This window comes from Nannospalax galili, unplaced genomic scaffold, assembly GCF_000622305.1.
Source record: "Nannospalax galili isolate Female #2095 unplaced genomic scaffold, S.galili_v1.0 scaffold2482, whole genome shotgun sequence".
Taxonomy (NCBI): domain Eukaryota; kingdom Metazoa; phylum Chordata; class Mammalia; order Rodentia; family Spalacidae; genus Nannospalax; species Nannospalax galili.
Genome location: NW_008347234.1, coordinates 34,072 through 60,707, shown reverse-complemented (window position 1 = coordinate 60,707; position 26,636 = coordinate 34,072). Strand labels below are relative to the sequence as shown.

Genomic DNA, 26,636 nt, shown 5'->3' with positions numbered 1-26,636 from the left:
CACTGTTTTTTATAATAATCTTATTGTAATATAATTAGGAGACCATAAAACTTCTGCACCAATGTCCTGTTAGACCATCAATTGATGTTCTCCCTTAGCACCTTGCATAGTTCACTCCAAAGCTATGAGAGCTAGGCTTCAGGGGAGGTGGCTTCCAGGTCAGTTCCAGCTCTATCGCTCCAAATTCTGTCTGAAGTATGCCCTGTATTCAGCAATAGTCTTACCTTTAAGTTCTAGGGGGCAATCAAGACTGTGGCAATAGCCTGTGACATTTTGGGAGTTTCCAGGACCACCCTGGCCAACAACTCAAGGGAAAGTTTCTCCTGTCTGGCACTGTTTCTTGTTATGTTGCCTTTAGCTATACACATGGACTTATGTAGAAATATTGTTTGTGTAATTTGTTATTAGGTTGTTGGACAAATATGATTTCCTCTGGTTTTTACACTAGCTAAGCATTATTTATTTCTTCTGTCTCCCCGTTTAATCCTTGCACCATGACTTCCTCATTTGAAATGTCCCCCTTTTCCCCATAACTTACCAATTTTAATTATAGATTCAGAGCCATACAACATTCATACCATGTAATCACACATGTAATCCCTGAAGAAGAAACTGTGTTGACCTGCAGTTGATTCCATTCTCTTCGCCTCCAACCTCAGATGTAGTCTTAGGGTTTCAGTGCTTACTGTCTCTTATAAGGTCATGTGTTTTCAATCCTGATCTCTACCTGATGGTGGTATTTTAAGGGGTTGTGGTTCCTATGGGACATGGTCCCTACCAGGCTGGTCACTAGAGTTGCTTAGTGGTCATTAGCCTTTCTTGGGGTCTTTGTGCTCCAACTGACAAAAATAAGCCAATGTAGCCACCATCCTACCCACCCACAATGGTCTGAAATTCTGTGACTTTGTGAGTCAAAATAAATACTTCCTTTCTTAATTTGTTCTATCAGATATTCTGTTATAGTGATGAGAAAAGTCACATACCTAGGTAACTGTGTGTCTAAAGTTTGTCTCTAAAGATTTACTTAACATATAAACACTTCTTATAAAGAGGATTATATGACAAGTGGTGGGTTATGCCTGGCTTTGTTTAGTTAGAATAATATCAAGGTTCATCCATTTGGATGATGCATTACTATTTCATTTCTGTACACAACATTTCATTATAGAATGTACCAAATTCTGTCATATCCATTCACTGGTGAATAGACATTTGAGTTATTTCTAATCTGTGGTACTTAATGTAATATTATTTATATTTATATGTGTGTGTGTGTGTGTGTGGACACATTTTTCATTTGGTACATGTTATAAGTTAAATTGCTAGGTTATGGGATAAAGGCCAAAGTTGGACTTTTTCCTCCAAAATTCAGACTTCAACAAGTCTGACAAAAGAGGCTTTTTCCAGAAGACTGCATGATGAGAACTCTGTGCTCACGAATGGGTTAATGTTGATGTAAAATAGATGTGCAAGGGCAGATTATATTTCTTCTACTTTGCTGCCAAATGAGCACATAGGTTCACATCTTTTTAATACAGACACACACACACACACACACACACATACTTTATTTATTATGTGTGTGAGTGTATCGCCTGCGTGTATGAAAGTGTATCTGTGTCATGCAGCACATGAGGAGGTCAGAAGTGGGTATCAAACCCCCTGGAACTGTATATGGACCATTTTTAGTCACCATGTGGGTGCTGGGAATTAAACCCAGGTCCTCTGCAAGAGCAGCCAGTGCTCTTAACCACTAAACATCTCTCCAGCCCCAGTTCATACCTTTATTTTCTTATGTCTCTTTCCACATGAAGATGAAGGAGGAAGGCAATAAGAAGACATCACTTGGTCAGTGCTGTGATCTTAGATGTCTGAGCATCCAAAACTGTGAAAAGAAAGTATCATCATTATAAATTACTCAGTCTATAAGCATTTTGTTCGAGTGGCACAAATATGGAAGCTGAGGAAGTGGATATTGACATAAGAAATACTTAAAAGTTGTAGATGCATCTTTGTAACTAGGTGCTAGGTAGAAGCTGTAGTAGCTCTGAAGTGAATGCTGGAAAGACTGTGCTGCCATGGATGAAGCAGTGAAGGCAGTTGATGAGGATTCAGAAGAAGAAAGCTACAGAAAAAAGAATCCTCTCTTCTTAGAGGTGACGTTAATGAACATGACCAAAATGCTGATAATAGAACAGAAAGTTAAGATTGTTTAAACGAGGCCTCAGACAGAAATGAGCACTAAAAAATGGGAAACTGAAGAAAGACCATCCTTACTATAAAGTAACAAAGAACCTAACTGAAAGGTGTCTTTGTCCTATGACCTTATAGAATACAGAACTTCAGGCTGATGAACGAGGATATTTGTTGGAAGGAATCTCTAAGCAGAAACCATTCATTTTCGGCCCTTGATAAGATTACAGCGTAGAATTTCCTTTTGTGTGATTCAGTGAGTGAGAAGACTTAGGACGATGAAGAACAAAGTCTATTATGAAAAGAGAAACAAAAGGGAACTGTACAACAGCAGAAAAGTGTGTTTAGATACTGATGCACAGCACAGCAAATGGAGCAGGTAACACAGAGATCCACATGTGTCTCCCCACATGGAGGGAGGGAAGCAGAAACCTTGTCTAAAAGGTAAGACAGGTGGACACTGCACAGGAAGATTGGATGTCCTACCCACAGGACAAGCCCAAAGTTCTCAGAAGCCTTAAATCGAGTTTCAGAGCTTGGAGAGACAGTGACTCCTCACGGTGATAGAAAGGAGGTCCATTGTCACTGTCCATAGATCAGACCTCTGTGGCAGGGTGCCATCTTGAGTATGAGCCTATTATTGAAGACCAAAACTCTCCTGGGAGTCCAATGACATAAAACGATGTCAGGAGGCTTGGAGTCAACTGACCATAGCTCCAAAGCAGGCAGGCAGATCATCAATATGCTGAAAAGTTCAGGTGGTAAGAGGCTGAGCCCAAGACGGGAATAGGGAGATTTATTCCCTCAGCATCTGCGGCTTGGAAAGGTACCATTTGGGAAGGATTACTGGCGAATTGATAGTTCCAAGCCCAAAGTCAACAGGTGGATCTGTTTCTGAAACCACATGCCTGTTGTGAGCTCCACTGCTGGTGGGACTGATAATGACAGCTTTTGTGGTGAGCTTGACAGCTCCCCACCCCCTCCTTTTTTTTTCCCGCCCCCGACTAGGGGATGTTGACTGCTGAAGAGGTTTTGAAAGTACAGGCTGTTCCACCTATACATATCTCTGTGCGTGGATGCTTCTCCTACTCCTGGTGCAGTAGGAAGATATCTCTTACTTGGGACATTAACCTCTCCAGCATGTATGAATTGGAGAGTCCCCAGGAAAAATGGGAGAAACTTTCCAGCCTATGGACTAAAAAGTAAAAGTACCCAGTGAGGCTCCTGTCATACAAAGAAAGGAAACTTCCAAGTGGTGCAGAGCTCTCTGAGACATCTGGCATTGCCAAGTGCAGCTTAGTATCAGCCTAGAAGTGAAAAGACAAGAGTGTCAAGTCTTAAGTGATACTCCCCAGTTTTACCTGTCAGACTCAACTCTTGTAGGACAAGAAAGGAAGTTGCTCCAATGCTTCATTTTTGTTGATGATTGATTTATTTCTTTTATTATTCTTACCATATTTTAAATATTTTACTTTATTTAAGAATATTTCTTATTCTTCTTACACTTATCTAATTTTAATAGTGAGAAATCAGATATTTTCATTTTTCCTTCTCTCTTTAGCTCTTCAAAAAATTCCCCTCATTTTTCTTTCTTTTATTTAATACATGTTTTTCTTTCTTCCTAATCCCTGCACCCTTTCTGCATTTCATTTACTTACTAATCTTATATTATCCCAAATAATTTTTAACTTTGTAACACATGCTACATTATTTTAGCCATTTCATATTATATGGCCATTGGTGATACACTTATTGACCTTAATTAAGTTGACATGTCTTTAGTATATTTCTATTTCTTCACTTTTGTATTGTTGATGTTAAAGCATGGTGTTGTCTCCTCTCTGAAGAATACTGGGGATGAGACCAGAAGAATGTATTGCTCACTAGCAATATTTCCAAAGAACTCCAAAAGAGATAACCAAACCAATGGGTACACTTAAAATGCAGAAACAGAGGAAACATGCAAAAGCAAGTCAATATAACACATTTAAGGGATTAGAATTCCTCATTAACAAATCCGAATATACTAAAATAGTTGCAGTGTTAGATAAAGAATGTATATAAGTCCCTAAATGAAACACCAGTATCACACTCTCTCTAAGGCACAGGGATCACTGCAGAAGAGGGAGCAGAAAGTCTCTAAGAGCCAAAGGTGGTGGATACATTTAAGAAAACCGTATTTTCTGGGCTGGAGATATGGCTAAATGGTTAAGTATGCAAAAGCAAGTCAATATAACACATTTAAGGGATTAGAATTCCTCATTAATAAATCTGAATATACTAAAATAGTTGCAGTGTTAGATGAAGAATGTATATAAGTCCCTAAATGAAACACCAGTATCACACTCTCTTTTTAAAACTAAGGCACAGGGATCACTGCAGAAGAGGGAGCGGAAAGTCTCTAAGAGCCAAAGGTGGTGGATACATTTAAGAAAACCATATTTTCTGGGCTGGAGATATGGCTCAATGGTTAAGAACATTGGCTGTTCTTGAAGAAGACCCAGGTTTGATTCCCAGCACCATCTGTAACTCCAGTTCCAGTGGGATCCAGTGCCCTCTTCTGAACTCCACAGGCATTGCATGGGTTGTACTTATATACATGCAAGCAGTATACTCACATATGATAAGAATAATGAATAAAATATTTTTAAAAAGAAAACTATGCTTTCTGGACGAAAGAAGGGAGTTGCCTGTATAAACCCACGGTGCTGGTGACAGCATGCACAAAACTTTCAGAAGCCCAAGCCAGACAAATGCCCAGCATAGAGCATAGACATGAGCAAAAAGCAGCAACCCTAGCTGAATAACTACTGGCAATTGATAGTTCCTGGGAGAGGGAGAGTCAGTTTTCTTTAAGGGTGTGACACGGAGTAAGTTGACCAGGTTCCAAGAGATGGACCCACACCCAAGAGCTTTTGGGGAACACAAATTAAACTTGACAGGCTTTGAAAATTTGAAGACATGAAGTAAGTGAAGAGGGGAAGGTGGGGTGGGTCTCAGAGAAGATGGTTGAGGGGTTCTGAACATGCTCAAAATACAATTCTCAAAGAATCAATAAAAATATTATTTAAAGCAATAGAGGAGTTTTGGAAGGGTAGTAAATACAAAGAAGTTTCCACATGCTTTGAAATATATAAAAATAGACTCCTGTGCAATTTAATTAGTTCTTCCTGAGTTAAGTGGGATGAAGTCAAGATTGCTCTCAAAGGGAATCTTTTCCCTTGACAGTTCCAAACCTGTGCAATTTTTCTCCAGATTCCTTTATAGTAAGGCCCATAATCCTTTTTGACTTTATATGACGGTTATTTCAAATGGAACAGAGACTGAGTAGAGCATCTCTGGTCATCATTTTATAAATGGATAATAACACTTAGTCTACACAACAGCCTACTTCCAAACTCGATATTTGCAGTGAACCCTCAATCATGACCAGAGGAAACTCACAAGGTAATAATTGTGCTGGCTCATGTTGATAAGATAACTATTTACTAACGTTTTAAAATACATTAATCCCTTAGCTACTGGTCACAGAGACTAATGAAATGCATGGGAAAATAATGGTTTTTATAAAACTGAAGAAAATTTGCCTAATCAAAGGTAAATAACTTCTAATAATATGAAAATATATATGGTGGATGCAAGACTCAATGCCAGGAATTTTGGGTCCTTGTTACTGATCTCTTCCTATCGCTTTGTGCCTCAGGAGCTTTGGGAAATTTTGACCAGTACCTGAGAAACAATTTTCCCAAAATTATTTGTAAGGTGGCATGATGGCAGCTTTAATCTCTGCACTTGCAAGGCAGAGACAGGCAGATCTCTGTGATATCAAGGACAGCTTGGTCTACATAGAAGGTTCCAGGCCACGTGGGGAAAAAGGAGACTCTGTCTCAGAAAAACAAAATAAAAACAAAACAAAGCAAAAATGGAATAATTTTTGCATTAATCCAAAAATGAATTTGTGTTATCCTTCATTTTAAGAACTCAGATTCTATATTCAGTTAAAAATTAGTTAAAATGTAATTGACACAGAAATGATGGATCAGCTATATCCTCTATGAAACCTGAACTGTACTCTATAATTTATATATAATAATGCTTATAGAGTCTGATTTGTGTACCCAATGTCCTTAAACATAAGTCCATCCACTGGAGCCTGATGAACCTACTAAGAGTCCCATCCTTTAAGATACTGTCTCTTCCCCCCCCATCAGCCATCAAACTATTATTTAGAAATACTTCTAGTGCAATGATTTTTTTAAAATCACATACATTTAGATCAGTTAGATATGGATTTGAATCTTGAGTAAATGTCATACTAGATGTAAACTATTAAGAAGGTGAAACTTTAATTCTTTGAACTATAACATGACCATATTTTGGGTTTTTTTATTTTTTTTATTTTTTAGAAGAAGCATTTCATTACAGCTTTAACATGCTCAATAACATTTTCCAGAACAAAGATACATCTCTTTCAAAAGTGGCTATAAAATTTTTAGGTTCACAGTTGAATTAATACAGTTTTACAATATTGAACTCAATATAAACCCTGTAAGACATAAAATTGAGTGGGTTTTAATCTTTAAAAAAGATCTCCACTTCATGTTAAAATATATTGTTTCTTACATAAAGACTCATTGTTTTTGCTAATAACACTTAGATGTTGGCGCATACATCTCTAATCTGTATGCATCTGGTTATTACTAGTAATGGTCGGTTGCACTCAGATCCTTGGCACCTGTGTGTGGATATAAAGTCATTGGGTAGATTTCAATGGTAATGTTTATCGCCTCTACTACTCAACATGATGTAAATTTTTATGCTTCCTCCTCAAATATAACTCATTTTTTTAATTTGTTGATTTTTTTAATAAGATTGTTTGAGATGTGTGTGTATTTTTAACACATTTTAATCTCCCTCTCCTTTTCTTTCTTTTTATAAGAAATACTAGCAAGTAAACACTTATATGAGTTTTTTCTAACCCAAAGAAATCTTAGAGACAAATTGATTCCGAATATATGCTCTTGAAAAAATAATACCTTTATTTATAATGATACGTAATTTTTATATTAAATAATTTTTATTTATAATGATCTGTAATTTTCAAGCTTCAGTCACTTAAACCCACATTTAATTGTCTTTGCATCATTTTCTTACTCACTTCAACCACCTGACAAACGGTTCTTCAGATGCTGACATTCAAATCCCTGGTACTTAGGACTTTGCTTATTGACGAGAGCATTCTTGTTTATCTAGACTAGCCCGATGAGAACGTCATTATTATGAAACACAGCAAATGCTCCTAAAAGCCCCATCTGCAAACATTTACACCTTATGGTATTATGCATGTGAGATGCTGGCAAATGTAAATAATTTAGGATTAGACGTGTGGAACATAACATAGCAGAGCCAGCAAGAAGATGGTGAGAAGAGTGGTTGTCAGATAATGGATGTCCTTTCAACATCTTCAAACTCAATATAAATACAGAAAGAACTATGCTAGTAATTGTTCACACCTGTAGGCTGGAGTTCGGCTCCCACGTTATTGATGATAACCCTTTAATATATGAGGCAGTGATAACTGTTGACAACAACAGTAACAATTAATCTAAGATAGAGGGGGTTCCTTGGACACAAGATAAAAATGTAGAGTTAAGGAAGAAATTAACTCAAGGGAATTCGGTTCTTCATTCCTCATGTGAGTGGCTGACATGGCCACCCATCTGGGAGATGAAGAAAGACTAGATGCAAACCAGAAGGAAAAATCTGAGAGGATAGAAGTAAATCGGAAGACCTCTTTTAAAAGTTTCCCACGACTTGAAGCCTTCTCTGCTGTGTCTGAGATCTCATAAACCAAGAGAAAACCACAGTATACTCTAATAACACCATTATAACTATCACTTCTTGGGCTCTTGGTTAACCCATCCTGCTCTTTATCCAAGTATTCATTATCTCATATATATGTTACAAGAATTGCTTAGATAAATCCAGTACAATCTATGCATTACTGATGAATAGGAGAGAGATTAAGGAAAGTTGGATAGAGACAATTATGTCTCAAGTAGTAAATGGTAGGGACGGCAGCGGTCAATATCACATCTCTTCCCAGAACACACTTTATATTTGACACTGTATCTTCTCTTTAGAATATCCTATATTGATGGGCACTGACTACCATGGTGAATTTATCGTATTGCATCTAATTTTCAGATACTCATGAGCTATTCTGTTTGGTTTCATGAATTAAGAATGTATATACTGGATGTAATGATTAAAGTACACTGAATTTAATGATCAATTCAAATCCATGAATATAACAGCTTAGAAACTGTTAACTTTTCTAAAATTTCATACTCTGTAAATGCCTGCATTAACTTGAATAAATTTCTTAAAATTTTGCTGCTACTTCATATAGAGATGGAAATAATAACTAGTCAACTTCATTGGATTTATCAGAAGGCTAAATGTATCTCTCCATGTAATATGCTGGGCATATGAGCATTATAGAAGTGAAATCTCTTAGTAGATGCAAAGACCTTATCTCAGAGGTGAATTCATTCCAAGCATGTGACCTTGGACACCTCAGTATTACTTCCTTCAATTCAGCTTACTCATGCAGAATTAAGATGTGGCTAAGATAATCCATGAATACCTTCTTTACCCTACAGTTCATCAGTAAAGTTATATACTACACTGTGCTCTCATTAAGGAGTTTATGTTAAATCTGAAGGATAATAATTGCTATGAAAATACTTGTACATTGTAATTTCTATGTACCTATGTTCCTTTTTACACTCATCACTTTGATTTATTGTTTTTGCCCATTTCTATGCATATCTTGTGATTCCAGAACCACAGCTATGAAGAACAGCACAGGGGTGAGTGAGTTCATCCTCTTGGGAATAACCAATGCCCCAGAACTTCAGGTTCTTCTTTTTATGATGTTTACACTCATCTATGTCTTCACTTTGGTTGGGAACCTGGGGATGATCCTACTGATTTTGCTAGACTCTCATCTCCATACCCCCATGTACTTCTTCCTCAGTAACCTCTCCTTGGTGGACTTTGGTTCTTCCTCAACAGTCACTCCCAAGGTTATAAACGGACTCCTTACAGGAGAAAATGTAATTTCCTATAATGCCTGTGCTGCTCAGATGTTCTTCTTTGTATTCTGTGCCACTGTGGATAGTTACCTCTTGGCTTCGATGGCTTATGATCGCTATGTGGCAGTGTGTAAACCTTTACATTACACCACCATCATGACAAAAGGTGTGTATGCTTGTCTGGCTGTAGGATCCTATGCCTTTGGTGTTCTGAATGCTTCTTTACAAACAGGTGACATCTTCTGCCTTTCTTTTTGTGTGTACAATGTGGTCCATCACTTCTTCTGTGACATCCCTGCAGTGAGGATTCTGGCTTGTTCAGATAAACACACAAATGAGATGATGCTTATTCTTATGTCAAGCTTTCATATTATGTTTGCTGTTCTTGTCATCTTGATTTCCTACCTGCTCATATTTATGAGCATTTTGAAGATGCATTCAAGAGAAGGATACCAGAAGGCCTTATCCACCTGTGCTTCTCACCTCACTGCAGTTTTCATGTTTTATGGGACTGTCACCATAATGTACTTAAAGCCCAGTTCCAGTCATTCCATGGACACAGACAAATTCATATCGATGTTTTATACTATGATCATCCCCATGCTGAATCCTATTGTCTACAGCCTGAGGAATAAAGAAGTTAAGACTGCATTAATGAAGGTTGTTCAAAGGGTGAAATTATATGTAGGTTTAGATCCTTAATGGTATCTATCCAAAAAACATTATTTTGTTTCTTATAAATCTCCTTCTATTACTGAAATATTACTGATTATGTGGTACATTTGCAGTGTAAAAGTATATATAATAATATCATTCTTTTTTTTTGGTCTTTTTGACACAGGGTCTCCCTGTAGCCCCAGCTGTCCTGGAACTCACTATGTTGACCAGGCTGGCCTTGAACTCACAGAGATCCACCTGCCTCTGCCTCCCAAGTGCTGAGATTAAAGGCGTGCACCACCATGCCTTCTTGCATGTATCTGGTGAATACTTGCATATCTAAAATCAGAAAAAAAACATTATGGCTTGTGAATTAAATATATTTGATGAAATACATAATATTTATGTATTTATAAATATAAAAACTATAATGCCTAAAGAAATATTTAACCTGTTACATAGGGAGTACAAAGAATATATAACTAGGACAACTCTTTTATTGAATTTTTTGTGTATTTCATACAGAACATCTCAAACTATCTTAATCATCTTTATACCCCCAACCCCACTGGCACCCTCCCATAGCCTCCCCCTGCTTAGAGTCAGGGAGGAGGTACATGAAAATATGGAAACAGAGTCCTACAAGCTTCTGTGACAACTTTTTTAAGTAAATATTTGTATTTAAAAGAAAAAAATAATTGTTGCCTCTAACATCAGAAGACATCAGATGGCTATCCTGTCCTGACTTCTGTGTACCCAGATGAGCCACCACTCCAGTGCCGGAGGAAGCTTGACATGAGATACATTAAGTAAAGTTTTGCTTGACATGAGACCGACATGTTCCCCAAATATTTGTTATTTCATTTCATTTTTATATAATGTGCAAGAATTTTTACAAACTTCTGGTGAACAGTGTGATATTCCAGTATGTGTGCATAATTCACAATGAAAGCATCAGGGTACTTAGCATGGCCCCCTTCTTTAAAGGAAAATCATAATAATATGATCTCATCCTTATTAGATTGTCAAGAACATAACTAGATAACACACATACAATACAGAGAAAAAATTTTAGTAAATATCCTTAGTTCTCTGGTCTCAAGCTTCTCCGCTAGCTCTTCATGTGAGAGATAAGGGTTGTTCTGAACTGTGGTCACCTCACTGCACTACAAAACATTAGAATTATTCCTCCTCCTGACTCTGCGCTTTGGTGCTCAACATCCAACTTCCCTGTACCCGCCCCGCACTATCTTTCCTTGCCTCTAAAATTTACTATTTTACTTCAAGAAAACTATGGTTAATTTACATTAGCATATGACATAAAACACATTTTTTTCTGATTTAGCTTATTTCACTTAGTATAATGCCCTCCAATTTCCTTCATCTGACTAAAATGTATGAATTTAAATCTCTTATGGCTATATAATATACTAATATACAACTAGATTTATCAATCCACTTATGAGTACTCAGATTTATTTAATATCTAGGGTATTCTAAATGCTGTCAAAACATGGGTGAGTGAACATATCTTTGACATTCTGATCTCAATACCTTTGTGTATATTCCCCAAGTGGGATGGATTGATCTTATGGTAGGCTTATTTTTAGATTTCTGAGAAGTCTCCATACTGTTCTCTATAATTTGCTAGTGTACATTCTCCACAGAAGTGTGTAAGAGATTCCTTTTCTCCATGTCTTCATAGAATTTGCTATTTTTTGCATATTGTTGCTAGGCATTCTCATGGGGGTGAAATGACTTCTCATCGTGGTATTCATTTATGTCTCCTAAAAATATGTAATATTTTACCTTTAATTTTGTGTGTGTATTTGTGTGTGTGTGTGTGTGTGTGTGTTCATGTGAGGCAGGTGCCCATAGAGGCCAGAGGCATCTGATCCCTCTGGTGCTGGACTTACTGGCAGTTGTGAGCTATCATATGTGGTTGATGAGAACCAGACTTGACTCATGTCCTCTGCAAGAGCAGTATGTATGAACTCTTAACCATTGAGCCATATGTACAACCCCTAAATTTTTAAAAGTAAAATCATTTTATTTGGATTATCTTTCAAATAAAATTATCACACAGCTAGTTTAAGGAACCTCCTCAAACACTTGCCCAGTCACAAACTCTATACATGTATTTGATAGCTTATGCTCTTGGTAAACATTTCACAGACATCGTGGTCATTTGCACTTTTCTTTGGAGAAATATCTGTTCAGATCACCTAACCATTTTGTGTGACTAAACAATGCTATATATTATTGGCATGTATATACACCTGTAATAAAGTTATGAAGACATAAATAGGAATGTCCAAGCTATCATTTTTAAATAATTTTTAATATTTTTATTGATTTGAGAATTTCATGGAGTATAGTTTCATCATATTTAGACCATTTCCCATCTTTACCCCCACCATACTACCCTCCTCCTCCCACCTTCATGTTCTCTATGATTATTTGCCTTTTAAACTGTGCTTCCCAAGTGTTCTGGTGTGTTTCTATCCCTTAGAGTCTGGTCAACTGACTTGGTGGCACACCAACAGGGAAAACTGACTCTATTTCCCTGTATCTAGGGCTGGGGCTTTCTGACCACCTTCCCCTATCCTTGTCCATACTTGGGTTTGTGAAGCTTGGGTTTGTGCAGTTCTTGTGCATATGGTCATAAGCACTGTGGGTTCATATGTGCAACTACCCCATTGTTTCCAGACAACACAGTTTCCTAGTATTCATCGACGGTCTCTGGCCCTTACAATACTTCCATCCTTTCTTCTGCATTGAGAATTGAGGCTTGGGAAGAAAGAGTAGAATTGCAGGCGTCTCATGGAGGCCTCACTATTCTTCAGTCTCTTATTCTCTGCATGTTGACCAGTTGTAGTTCTCTGTGTTGATTTTCATGTGTTGTTAGAAGAATCTTCTCTTAATAAGAGTTGATAGATGCACTAATCTGTGGGTATAGCAATAAGTCATTATGATTCAGTTATATATTATGTCTATTTAGCAAATGATTCTACAGTGTCCCACATGGCCTGTGACAGGTTCTTGGCCCTGGTAACAGTGTCAGGTACGAACTTCCTGTTGTGGAGTGGGCCTTAAATTCAATTAGAGGATGGTTGGTTACTCCCATGTTTGTGCCACTGTTGCATGGATAGAACTGGAAGCATCCTAAGTGAGGTAACACAGGTCAAGAAAGAGAAACATTGTATGTTCTCACTCATAAGTGGATGCTAGATTTTGATCTTTAGATGGGTGCATTTCAACTATAAAATCCTTAGAGATCAGGAAATTGATAAGGAGCCATGGGGGATGGTTCATGGGAGGGGAGACAGAATGCTGTGATGTACATGGGAAAGTTGAATAATGCATAGGATGGGTTTAGTGGGGTAGGGATGGAAGGTTAGGGCAGAAGAGAGTAAGAGGAGGGATAACTAACACTCAAGGCACTTGAGAGTCACATGGAAACTACTACAGAAGCTTCTTTCAATATATTCACATAAAACATAGAAAGCGTTTAAATGTAGCTACCCTATAACAGAGGTTCAATGGCCCTAGTAGACACCAGACTGGGAGATGAAAAGCCCACGACAAGTAACGGATTCCCTCCCTTCACTTCCTCTATTTCACTGGCTGTTATAGGTCTGTTTAAGAGCTCCCATAGACTGTCAAGCAATAGTGGCTATTACTACTGCACTTGGTTTCCAGCCTGAACCAGACAGTAAGACCCTATGGCTGAAGACACCACATATGCAAGTGACAGAGAAAAAAAGAAGTCAAGCTGCTACTGATCTTGAAGCTACCTCTCTCCTCACTAGCTTTCACAGTACTAGAAGGTGCTATACATATTACTGACAGAGAAAAGTACTCATCATCCTTACCCAGCTGTGAACCTTGCAAGCTACAATAACTACTGGCTTGGCAAATTAAATAAATAAATAATACATAAATACATAAATAAATAAATAAATAAATAATAAATAAATAAATAAATTTTGTTAGCTTAGAAAGTAAATGAATTCATAATGACGTTTCATACATTTGTGTTATTATATGTTATTCTAATTTATCTACGTACCTCACTGCTCTCTCTCATACTACCTGTACCACTCATCATGGCTCCCTTTCTCCCTCCTAACAGCCTCCTCTTCTTTCAAATCACTTGTGTTCCACTACCTTCTCTTTTCCCCCTCTCTCTTTTTTAACTCATTTTTATTGATTGATTTCTTTGTGTATTTGACAGTATATCGGCTCCCCCTTCTTTTTCTTAACATCTCTTTTTTCAATTTCTTAAGATCTTTTTTCAATTTCATGGTTTTATAGATATCTCTCACATGTATGAATTTAAATCTAGGTTCTACATGTGAGAGAAATCAATGCAGCACTTGTCAGAACCTGGCTTATGTTACTTGACATAATGATCTCCAGTTCCAACCACACTATTTTTCTTTATACAGCTGAACAAAATTCCTTATGTATTTATCTGCTCCTCTGTTCAACATCTAGGATGGTTCCACATACTGATGTTTTAAATAGTGCAGCAGTAAACATGGATGTGTATGTATCTTTGTAGTAGAAATTAGAATCCTTTAGCTCTATTCCTAGGAATGTTATAGTAGGTCATATGATAGTCCTATTTTTAGTTGTTTGGAGAGACCCCCATGTTGAATCCCATAGTAGCTACAGTTCGCATTCCCACAAGTATGGTATAATGGTTCTTATTCCCCTCATCCTCACTGCCATTTCTTGTCATTTGTTTATGTGATGATAAGTATTCAAACCATGGTTAAATGGAATCGCAAATCAATTTTGTTTCATTTTCTTTATGATCAAATTTGGTCAAATATTTCTTCTTTGGAGAACTGTCTATTCAGTTCATTGGTCCACCTTTTTTGAGGGGATAGTCAAGTTTTGTTGATTTTGTACATTCTAGAGAGTAGCCCTGGTCTGATTTATAGTTGGAAAAGAATTCTTTCTCCCTCTGTAGGCCGCCTCTTCACTCTGGAATGATCATGTCTATGAAGAAAATAAGCTTTCAGTTTAGGAACTGGAGACTGTGAGCATCGTTTTCATAACAAGTCTTGACCAGCACAGGCACAATGAGTGCCCAGGGGTTATGAGTACAGGGCCAACAGCTTTGGTCACAAGAGGATAATTCATAGGAGAAAAATAATCCTATTTACCTATTGATATCCACAAAGTTTCCTAATCAATTTATTATTATTAGGTCAGATTTCAATATCCTCTCTTAGACAAGGGAGTTATACTACATTGTTCACTATTAAAGTACAAAAAAACAAAATGAGGGTATTATCTAATTTCTAAAGTTTTGGTATTCTAAAGTTTAAAGAAAAAATGATCAAAAGAGTTAAATACATTGAATTTCAAATAAAATTTTTAAATAAATATTAAATATCATTAATGGAAATAAATATAAATTATCTAAGCATTCCTGGCATATGGCATGACAACATACAAGAATAGAATTTAAAATGACAATAATTACTGACATGCACTGTGTGCCTGTATACAGTGGCCTCTTTCCTGGATAGGCAGGATAAGAAGTGGCAAATCCCATAAGGAGATTCCTCTGGGAGTTCCATGCCTATATAATGGTTGCCTGGCTCCCATTCACCAGGCTCTGATTTAATATGTGCAACTCAAGATCTCCTTCTCTTCTTTTCAAGTTGCAAGGTAAGCATCTATATGCAATGACTATTTTAAGTGGGTAATGTAATTGATGTAGGAGCAGCTGGTCAACTACATCTATGGGTTTTGAAGTTCAGATCTGACTGAGTGCTTTTTCTGAAACCTTGATGTAAGTCTGTAATTCAAATGAAAAAATATTTTATTCATTTGAAAACAGAGAGATATTTATAAAATGGCAAACTACCTTCCTGTACAAGAATAGCCTTGTGTACACGACATATAATCTGAGAAAGCTTAACACATGAAAAACTTTAGCTTAATCTAAAAGAGCTCTAACTGAGCGTGTGTTAAAATTCATCCTGTTTAAGTATGTTGCCCCATAACTAAAACGATAATTCAGTCAAACAGGTAAAATGAGATGTCACTAACTACCAGGATATTCATCATGAAAACATTATCCTTTTTCTTTTTTACTTTTACTCTGAATAATTCATTATTTGTTTTTATATAAAAAAAATCTGACACATAGTGATTCAAGTTAAGTTCAAAGGAATCATTTGAGAATTAGTTTGTTTCTTAAATATCATGTGCTAGGGATGGAATTTTAGAGATGTGTGTAACATCCCAATTACAACAGTTAACTGTGAGTTGGTGTCATTTTTTAACATATTTTACTGAGTTTTTGTACATTTCATACAACAGTTCATGATAAAATTAAGACCCCTCCCCCATCCAGGCCTCCACATGTCCCACACACACTGGGCCTCATGTATTCTGCCACACACGTTAAGTCCCATCAGGTCAAGCATTTTACCCAGATGTCCTTTAGTACAAGTTCATCACTGGAGTCTAGTCACTCTATCTGGAGATCTTCAGGAAAGTCTATTCTCCCTCACCCATCAGTAATCAGTCTCCAACAGTTCTCAGGCTAGGGCCAGCCCATTGCCCATTTCCCTTGCAACACTTTGGGCCCTTGATGCCCATCCCTAGGTGACATCTACAGTGCATCCCTCAACTCTCACCAGAGAAACTTCCTTATACAACAGAGTGCTAAGCACACAGAAAGCCACAACTGGTTAAGTTATAGAGAATAAGAGACTTCAGAGTGTGTGTCCTTGGATAGGACTCCTATATTAAATCCCACCCACCCATGGCTCAAGGAAAATTGTGGAAGAAAAGGTAAAAAGATTATAAGAGCCAGGATTGGTCCGTGAACGTAGGGAAACAGAGGCTTTCAGTCCACTGGAAGGTTGCTCATGTGAACTTGTGGCAATGACGGCATCAAGCACAAGACCTATGCAAACTCAATCAGTGAGGTGGTGTTTCTATGTGGTTAGGAGTGTGTGTGTGTGTGTGTGTGTGTGTGTGTGTACACTCTGTATCCCTCCATACTCTCTATACTGATCTATTACCTTTTATTTATTCTTTGTGTATCTGTCTCTCCAGTTATGAAACCAATTGCACAGAACAGTAATTTTAAGCTGTTATTCTCTTCAAGAGATCTGCTTTAGGAGATAGAGTCATTCCAGGTATGTGAAGTGGGCAAAATTTATACTTCACTGTACATTTCTTTACAGATGCTCAATTAGGAAATTCTCCTTGTTGTTTGTGAATATCGTTTGGGTTCAGCAAACCTAGTGCTGGAATAATTGACCTCTTAGATTCTATTTATCCTAGATGTGGAAATCAGTGTGAAAGTCAGAATAATGACCATCAAGGATCCATGTTAGCGACACTGGAACTGATGGACGTGTTACATTACATGATTAAAAGGACTGCACATATGATTAAGTTAAAGGTTTGGAGACGGTAAGCTTTCTTAGATTTCACAGGTGGGCACAATGGGAACATATTCATAAAATGGGAACTGCTTGAATATAGACACACAGCAGCTTGTTTGTGGGAATAAAGTGTTGACATGGACGTAAATGAGTAATTAAATACCAAGGCATGTAAAATAATGTGTTTAGTGACAAGTAAGAATGTGGCTACTAAAGAATAAATGCATCTCTTAAAGTTCCAAACACAAATAAGATGTAAAACATTGTCCTTGCTGCTGCACTGGTTTGAAGATTGGCATCAACTCTTCAGACCATGACTTTGCAGCTTTCAATGTGTGTGATGTAACTTAGTGTTTATACTACTGCTGGTGAGAATTTTAAAAAGGGAAGCTTTCAACACAAGTCTTGAAGATAAGACGTTATCACCCAATCACCTGCAAGCTACCATCAACTTTTCTTTTTTTCCCAGTTGTAACATTTTTATTATATTTTAACGTATTTTTATTGAATTTTTGCACATTTCATAAAAAAAATCTTCATCATATTTAGACCCCCCCCATCCACACCCTTCCATGCCCCCCACTGGATTTCATGCATCCTGTCATATATTAAGGCATATCAAATCAAGCTTTTGTGCCAGATGACCCTCGGTGCAAGCACCCACCAACCTTTTTGAACCAGCATAGGAAGTACTTTCTATACTATAAACAATATCATAACCCCCACTAAGTATGGCTTGGCTTATCCAAACATAGAGCTGTACAAACATTATCACATTTAAAACAGGAAATTATTTTACCATTCTCAATATCATTGGAAATTATGTATTTTTTCCAATTTGTATTTTTATTGAGCTTTTTGCATTTCAAAACATCTTAATCATCTTTATACCCCATCCATCAAATTTGCAGATAAAATGAAACTCAGAAAACTTTAAAACAATCTCCTGCAGGTGAGAGATGGCGCTAGTATGTAAATACAAATACAACTTTTTCTTCAGAGTCCTAGAACTTACATACAATATTATATTTTATCTTGAGAATCAGTTGTTTGCCTCAAATGCCTCAATCATATCTACTATGAATTTCTTTTTTAAAATTACTTTACTGTGTGACTCTTCCCATTAGACTTGATACAATACAGACAATAAGTGTCAATTGAAAAAAATTAAAATAAATTCAATATAAATGAGAACATGAGTATGTTCAATGTATGCACATATCAAGACATGTTACCTCATTAATATGTAATGATTTCATATTTTTGTGCCCTAGTTGAATAAAAATCAATTCAAGTTAATTAACAGCATGTATATTAAAATCCATTCAAAGTTGGGAGCCTGTTTCTGACCTTTAGTATTTGAATAACAGTCAACAAATTACTCAACCTTTATGCTACCAAATTATAGGTTATAAAAGTAAGCTGGTGTATAAATTAATTTTGTGAAGTACATGAGAGAACTGAGTTTGCACACACAATGCTTTAATGAGTGAGAACTATAGATGTGTAAGCTACTAAGTGGGAGGTAGAATTATTTTACACATGTGACCTTAGACAGTTCACCATTCTTTCTTTCAGTGTATTTTTCTCATTCAAAATTAAGTTTGGAAGATGTTCAATGTAAACTTTGCTTTTTCAAAAGCATATTACTATATAGATAAGCCATCGCCTGGATTGCATTGTCAGTCCATGACTTAGTCCTAAAGACTTTCACAAATTATTGCTATAGCAAAAGCATGCTTTTACACTTCATGTTGTGTGTAAATATTTTTGTTGAGGGCTCTCTTTACTTTGCCATAGAACAGTCTGTGATTCTAAAATACCGACCATGGAGAATAACACAGAAGTGAGTGAGTTCATCCTGCTAGGGATAACCGATGTTCCCGAACTGCAGATCCCCCTCTTCATACTGTTCGCAATCATCTACCTCATCACTCTGACTGGGAACCTGGGGATGACCACGGTGATTCTGCTGGACTCTCGTCTCCACACACCCATGTACTATTTCCTCAGCAACCTTTCCCTGGTGGACTTTTGTTACTCTTCCACAGTGACTCCGAAAGTTTTGGCTGGCTTGTTGATAGGGGACAAGGTCATATCCTACAATGGGTGTGCTGCTCAGATGTTCTTTTTTGCATTCTTTGTTACTGTGGAAAGTTACCTCTTGACCTCTATGGCCTATGACCGCTACGTGGCAGTTTGCAAACCCCTGCATTATCCAACCATCATGACAACCAATGTATGTGCTTGTTTGGTGAAATGCTCTTATGTCCTTGGTTTTCTGACTGCTGTTACTGATATTGGAGACACATTTTCTCTCCCTTTCTGCATGTCCAATGTGATACATCACTTTTTCTGTGACACTCCAGCAGTCATGACCCTGACATGTTCTGATAAGCATGTTAATGAGCTGTTTCTTTTCCTTCTTTCAAGCTTTAACATCTTCTTGGCAATCCTTGTTATCTTGATTTCCTACCTCCTCATATTCACTACAGTTTTGAAGACACACTCAGGTGAGGGACACCAGAAGGCTGTGTTGACCTGTGCTTCTCACCTAACTGCGGTCTCCCTATTCTATGGGACTGTCATGATCATGTACTTGCAGCCCAGCTCCAGTCACTCCATGGACAACGACAAAATTACCTCTGTGTTCTACACTATGGTTATTCCTATGCTGAACCCTCTGGTCTACAGTCTGAGGAACAAAGAAGTGAAAAGCGCATTCAAGAAAGTTCTTGTTGGACTGGAGAGATGGTGAACCATTTAAGAGCACTTGCTGCTTTTGTCGAAGTTGCAGTTTTGGTTCTCAGTGCTCAGTGACTCACAAACATCAGGAACTCCATTGCAGAGGATCCAATGCCCTCTTCTGTCCTCTGCAGACAGCAGGTATGCACATGTTGCACAGATAGACTTACATGCTTAAAACACTAATACCCATAAAATATATAAATAAATCTTAAAAGAAAAATGTTTTTGAAAAAAACAGTATCCTCCCTGAATTAATGTTTTAGTGGCATCCACAGTACGGTGTTTCCTTTTGCTTAGGTCGACTCAATACAATTATGCAACTGTCTATGATCACATGAGTAATTAAGCAAAATTTTGTCCAATAATATTTTCAGTGGTAGTGTCAGACATGTAAAATAAAGAAAAATAGAACAGTAAGTTCATTTAATGAAGTATGTGAAATTTTTGTTGTCTCATTTAATATGGTTACAAAAATCCCTAGCACTTAAAATATTAAACTTTTGAGTCAAGTGTGGTGGTGCACAACTTTAATACCAGTGCTTGAGAGGCAGAGGCAGGCAGACCTCTGTGAGATCGAGGACAGTCTAGTCTACATAGTGGGTTCCAGGCCACCTGAGGTGGATCTCTCTGAGCTGGAGTCCAGCCTTGTCTACATAGCAAGTTCTAGAGCACCTGTGGCTATAGAGAGACCCTGTCTCAAAAAGACAAAAAAATTAATTTAGCAGTTATTTTAGAGTATTTACCAATAGAAAAAACAATAATGTTATTTGTTCCAAAAGACAGACACATGAAAATAATATGAAAAAAACTATAACATTTATTTTAATGTAACCAGCAGCACACTACATTTTGTCTCTATGGATTTATTGATATTAAGATTACCCTTCTCTTCTGTATCAGGATATTTTAAATGTGTATTTGCATTGCTGACACTTCATCTGAGCTATAAATTATTCTGCTTTTCACATGGTCTTCTAACCACACTAACTTCTTAGTGTCCTGGAAAACTTCAGGCATTGGTTCTGAGGTCTGCATGTGCTGTTCTCACCCTGCAATATGCCCTCTCTTACTTCAGACTGCTGCTGAAATGCTGCCCAGGAAACCTACAGTCATTCCACTAACAGACCTGCACTTGGCATCCTGCTTCATTCTTATGCATGCGAATGTTCAAATATTGTTCTCATTTTTTCATTCTGGCACTTAAACTGCTCAAATTAAATGAAAGGTCTCTGTGAACCAGAGCCTTATTTGATTATTTTACTGGAAATAATCATATGACCTTAAAAACTTTCATTTTTGAGAATTTCATATATCAGTCTTTGCATTCTTTCCATCACTCCCAGCCCTGCACCAACTCCTCCCATCTCTCCCAGCTCCCTCTCAATCTTGTCCTCTTCTTTGATTGTAATTTTTACATATACACACATGCTTATAAATATGCATATACATATTAAGTGCACTTAATTCACTTAGTGGTATTCATGTGTATCTGTGTTCAGGGCTGTCCTTTTGGGACTAGATAACTTCTCAGGGAACTATTCCCTGGAGAAAACTGATTTTTTTCCTCCTTCAGCATCCATTGGTTGCCTGTACCTCTTGATCCTGAGGTTGGGCCCTGAGACATACCCCCATCTACCTTTGTGTGTCAACTGGTTTTGTAATTATGCAGATCTCGTTAGACTATCATACCATGAGGATTTCATTGCTTCATCATCCCTATCATGTCTAGAATGAAATAATTAGCAACAGGTGTCTTGTCCCTCTGGCTCTTACTCTGCATTAGGTTTCCAGATTCATTTAATCCCACAATTGTTTATTTATGAATTTACACCCAGCCTCTAAATCAGAATTAAAACGACTGGCACCAATAAAGATAACATAATTTTCAGATGTGAAATAAAACTGAATGTGAATTTAATTCCCACGATGATTAATATTATCACCTGCATAGGATCTGGAATCACCTAGGAGACCGGCCTCTGAACATGTCTGTGGGGGATTATTTTGATTAGGTTCATTGAACTGGGAAAATCACTCTAAAAGTGGGCTTCACGACGCCCTGGAGTTGGGTTCTAGACACAGCGAGAATGAGAAAGTTGGCTGAACATCAGCATTCAATTCCCTCTGCTACCCGATTGTGGGCGTTGTTCTCTCCTGCTGAGTTCTGGAGATCAAATTCAGGTTGTCAGGATTTTTAGCAAGCACTTTAACCAACTGCCTAACTCCCAAAATTACATGGACTAGGTACACAAAATGGGCCAGAATACAAGCCATTACCTAGGGAAAAAGAGCTGCTCAAAATATATTGAGAACCTTCTCCTCAATTCCTTTCCTGTTTCCCCAAAATATAACCATCTGTTTTGCCAACTTTTTCCATGTGATGACTCAAACATTTGTTAAATAGTATTTTCTTGATTTTTACAGATTCATCCTTACTACTGAACTATTTTTAGATGAAAAAATGCTATCTCCTTTAGGTCTCTATCTGAGAACCTAGTATCATATTTACACAGCACTTTCTGTTATCCAATGAAATAATGATTCAGAGAGGGAGCAAACATAGAGATTTGTGTGTGCAGTGCTAACTAGGTCAACAAACTTTATTTTTAATTTTTTTCTTTTATAATACTGATGAACATATACAGTTGTCTATTTCTTCATGTGTGTGGACATAATCTTTTCATTTTCTTTCTCAAGAATAGATGCTCTGTGTGTGTTGGAAAACTTTCATATTTGCAACTAATAAAGATTTATGCACAGAAAAGAGTTGAGGGCCAATAACAGAGTCTAAGTAATGACTAGACAAGTGATAATGGAAATTGAATTGAAGATATCAGCTCTATTTTTAATATGTGTGTATTTGTGTATTTGCCTGTGTATACATGCCTCTGTGTGCATATGTGTGTTTGCCTGTGTTCTTATGAATACTGATGTCTATATGGTTAAAAGTGTGTATGTATGTGAGTGTGTGGTGTTTGCCTGTGTTCTTATGAATACTGATGTCTATATGGTTAAAAGTGTGTGTGTATGTGTGTGTGTGTCTGTCTGTCTGTCTGTCTGTCAAAAGACAATGTCAGATATTGTTCCTCAGGTCTCATCCACAGTTTTATGAGGCACAGAATCTATCCAAAGAGCACCAGGGATCCAACTGCCTTTATCTCTCTAGCCCTTGGATTATAGGACCATCTGGATATTTTTTACATGACTTGCGAAGTTCAAGCTCAGCTCCTCATGCTTGTAAGACCAGCACTGAATAGAGTGAGACCTGTCATAACAGAACATGGTTCAGTGACTTTGAAGATTTTTGGTTGCTAGGCTAATTACGTCGTTAGTCCAGATTCTGTTCGTTTTATAAAATTCATTCCTAGTGTCCCCATTCCTTTGCTTTATAAATGACAAACCATGTCTGGCGAAGTTCAAGCTCAGCTCCTCATGCTTGTAAGACCAGCACTGAATAGAGTTAGACCTGTCATAACAGAACATGGTTCAGTGAAGATTTTTGGTTGCTAGGCTAATTAAGCCGTTAGTCCAGATTCTGTTCATTTTATAAAGTTCATTCCTAGTGTCCCCATTCCTTTGCTTTATAAATGACAAACCATGTCTATAAGGGTGGTCAGGGGTGATGGAATAGTCACAAACCCTGTCTATAATGGTGGTGGAATGGTCAAGGTGTGCTGGAGGATCAGCATGTCATGGTCATGACAATTCTCCATGACCATAGACAATTCTCCAGACAAGATGACACAGGCAGGACAGCACTGTGAGGAGAAGGCAAACAAATAGGTTGACTATTCATGCAGTTAATATTAAGGAAAAAGTCTCTCTTGCTAGCATGTTTTCTGTTATGGATTTACCCATCACTCTGTGATCCAGGGAAGCTATAGGAGAGAGAACAGATGTGAAGCCTCAGCTCCAATTAATGAGAAAAACCAGGTCCAGTCACTAGTTGGCCCTTAACTTAACTTAGTTTATATAAAATCATAGGTCTCAATAAAAATTAAAACAGTTTTCCACCAGATGGTAGGAGGGAAAACTGAAAGGAATAATTTTAAAAAATTATGGTATAAGATGCAGGGTTGGAGCATGGTCATAAGAAAACAGACTGGGAACTTGCTTATATGAAATAATAGCAATGGTGATAGCATGCACAAGACCCTTGCAAACTCAACTAAACAAAAACCCAGCATTAGAACTGGGGAAATTGGCAGTGGGCTCCAACCTTAGCTGAAGAACTACTGACAGCTGAGTACTGCTGGGTGAGGAAGAGTTGATATTCTTTAATGGAGAGACACTAGATAGGCTGACTAGACTCCAGTTAATGAACTTGCAGTGAGAGATGTCTGGGTGCACACATTTGACTTGATGGACCTTAACATATATGCCAGAATGCACAAAATTCAGTGGGGTGATATGGGGGTGTGTAGAGGGGGGAGGACTGTGACCCAGATGTTCCTCTGATAAGCCATGATCCCATCTTTTTCCCTCGCTCTGTGGAAGGAGTCAAGACTATTAAGGGGTGGAGCCCCTGCCATATTGGAGTGCAGGCAAATGTCAAGCAAGAGACTGGAGCAGGAGACTGATGGCACATGCATTTCAAATATGAAAAAGGAAAAGCCTATAAGAATTAGTGTTTTTGTAAGTCACCCCCTCCCAAATGTCATATAAACTATGCAAAATTCAAATAGAATGTCTTATGTCAGTTTGCAAATCCGTGTCAGTACCATGAGACCCTGAGTAAGGGCAGGTCTCTCAGCAGGGAGGAAAAAATTTAGTGAAACAATAATTAAATATGATTAAGATGTATTGTACGAAGCACACAAAAATTCAATAAAAATATACATTGAAACATAAATGAAAAAAGTTGTTTTTAAAGATTTTAGAGTATAGTTTGTTCCTGGGTCATTAATACTCAATCTCCCTTTTTGTTTATGTATTAAACATTTGAATAAGAAGTGAGTTGGCATGATTATGGCTCATACTTGGTGTAATATAAGGATTTTCACAAGAGACATGAACTTCCCAAAACTGGCAAAAAGAAATAAAAGATTTAGATGCATAAGCAAGAAAACTGCTTCTTTTGACTTCAAGTGCTTTAAATAGCCTGAACAGATTTTTGTGTTTGAGCAGTAGCAAAAACAAAGTTTCAAAAAAGTATTAACATATATATGAGCCAATTTAAAATGACCAAAGAAACTTATGTGAGTTATTTTGATTTTCCAATGATCGTTAAATGAACACCTGGGATTTGACTTCTCTTCAAGATGATGGAGCCAAGTAATTGGAGCTTATACCTGTGAATAATTAAAAAGACAGCTATACAGTGAAAATTATTATTTTCTTCTGTGGATTCCAGGTAATACTGTATAAGAATAAATGCTTTGATATAAATATATGATGAATTTGTCATTGAAGGAGATTTTAAGTAAAGTGAATGTGGGTGTTAAAAAAAAGAATAAGAAACCATTAACATTGCTTGAAACAACAGTGGGATGGCTTGAGGTACACAGGGTTGATAGGTTAGTACACTGAAAAGTTAATTAGAGAATAATTTGAAAGCAGAAATGCCACCTAAAAGTTCTGTCCATTCTGTGATTGTTTGCTCCAGGGTTTACATGAGAGTGATATATTACAACACTATGTAATGGTTCCTTCACCTGATTTATTGTCTCCATGTGAAAAATAATTGTTAGTACATTAGAAATGGGATATGGAAAAAATATTTGTAATGTCTGCAGACTTCAAAATAAAGTTGAAATTATTAGGAGATATGAAAGGATAGATAATATAAAAATTTTGTCCAGTAAACTGGATAGATTTAGATCAACCCTGATGAATAAGAGCAATTAATTTTTTGTTGATTTCAGATGAAAATATTTTTCATTTGAAGGAATTGGGTGGAAATAACCATTCTAATATTCTTAAAGAGAGAGTTAATTGTCTAGTCATTTCTGCAAAGGAAAAGGGAGCTTGAAAAACAAATAGCTAAATCTAATTGTATATGAAAAAGTTACTTTTAAATTCAGCCCTAACTGTAATTTCTGTAATAGAAAAAAGCTAGATTTATTTAAGAGTATCTAATTCCCACTAAATATTACACAATACTCAAAAGTGAGACCATGATAGTAGATTTTTTTAAATTTTTTTTTATTTTATGTATATGAGTGCATTGCCTGAACGTATGTGAGTGCACCCGGGTCATACAATGCCACGGAAGTGAGAAGAGGGTTTCAGATTCCGCTGAGACTGGAGTTAAGGATGGTTCGTAGCTGCCATGTGGGTTCTGGGAATCAAACCTAGGTCCTCGGCAAGAGCAGTCACTACTCTTAACCGCTGAGCCATCTCTCCATCCCCAATAGCTGATTATTTTTGAAGTGTGTAATAACCATGCCTGGAGTTCCTTTTCACGTCATAGCCCCAGAAACTGCCATATTATTGTTATTGATTTAAAGGACTGCTTTTGGAAAGATTTGACAATTCTGTGTCTGCTTTCAATAATTAGGTATTTATGTTTAAT

The 26,636-nt window shown here is 37.1% G+C and overlaps 2 protein-coding genes across 2 annotated transcripts; both read left to right on the top strand.

Annotated features, from left to right (window-relative positions):
• The first annotated feature begins 9,050 nt into the window (after nt 1-9,050).
• On the top strand, nt 9,051-9,995 carry LOC103742689 (olfactory receptor 5B2-like). The gene has a single exon (XM_008843767.1). It carries the CDS (start codon nt 9,051-9,053, stop codon nt 9,993-9,995), a length of 945 nt encoding a protein of 314 aa, XP_008841989.1.
• Nucleotides 9,996-19,199: 9,204 nt separating this feature from the next.
• On the top strand, nt 19,200-20,132 carry LOC103742687 (olfactory receptor 5B17-like). Its single transcript, XM_008843766.2, has one exon. It carries the CDS (start codon nt 19,203-19,205, stop codon nt 20,130-20,132), a length of 930 nt encoding a protein of 309 aa, XP_008841988.1. The 5' UTR covers nt 19,200-19,202.
• Nucleotides 20,133-26,636: the final 6,504 nt, after the last annotated feature.

What these genes read in the sequence shown, in the direction of transcription:
- LOC103742687 (XM_008843766.2), top strand. Translation starts at nt 19,203, where the DNA reads ATGGAGAATAACACAGAAGTGAGTGAGTTCATCCTGCTAGGGATAACC.
- LOC103742689 (XM_008843767.1), top strand. Translation starts at nt 9,051, where the DNA reads ATGAAGAACAGCACAGGGGTGAGTGAGTTCATCCTCTTGGGAATAACC.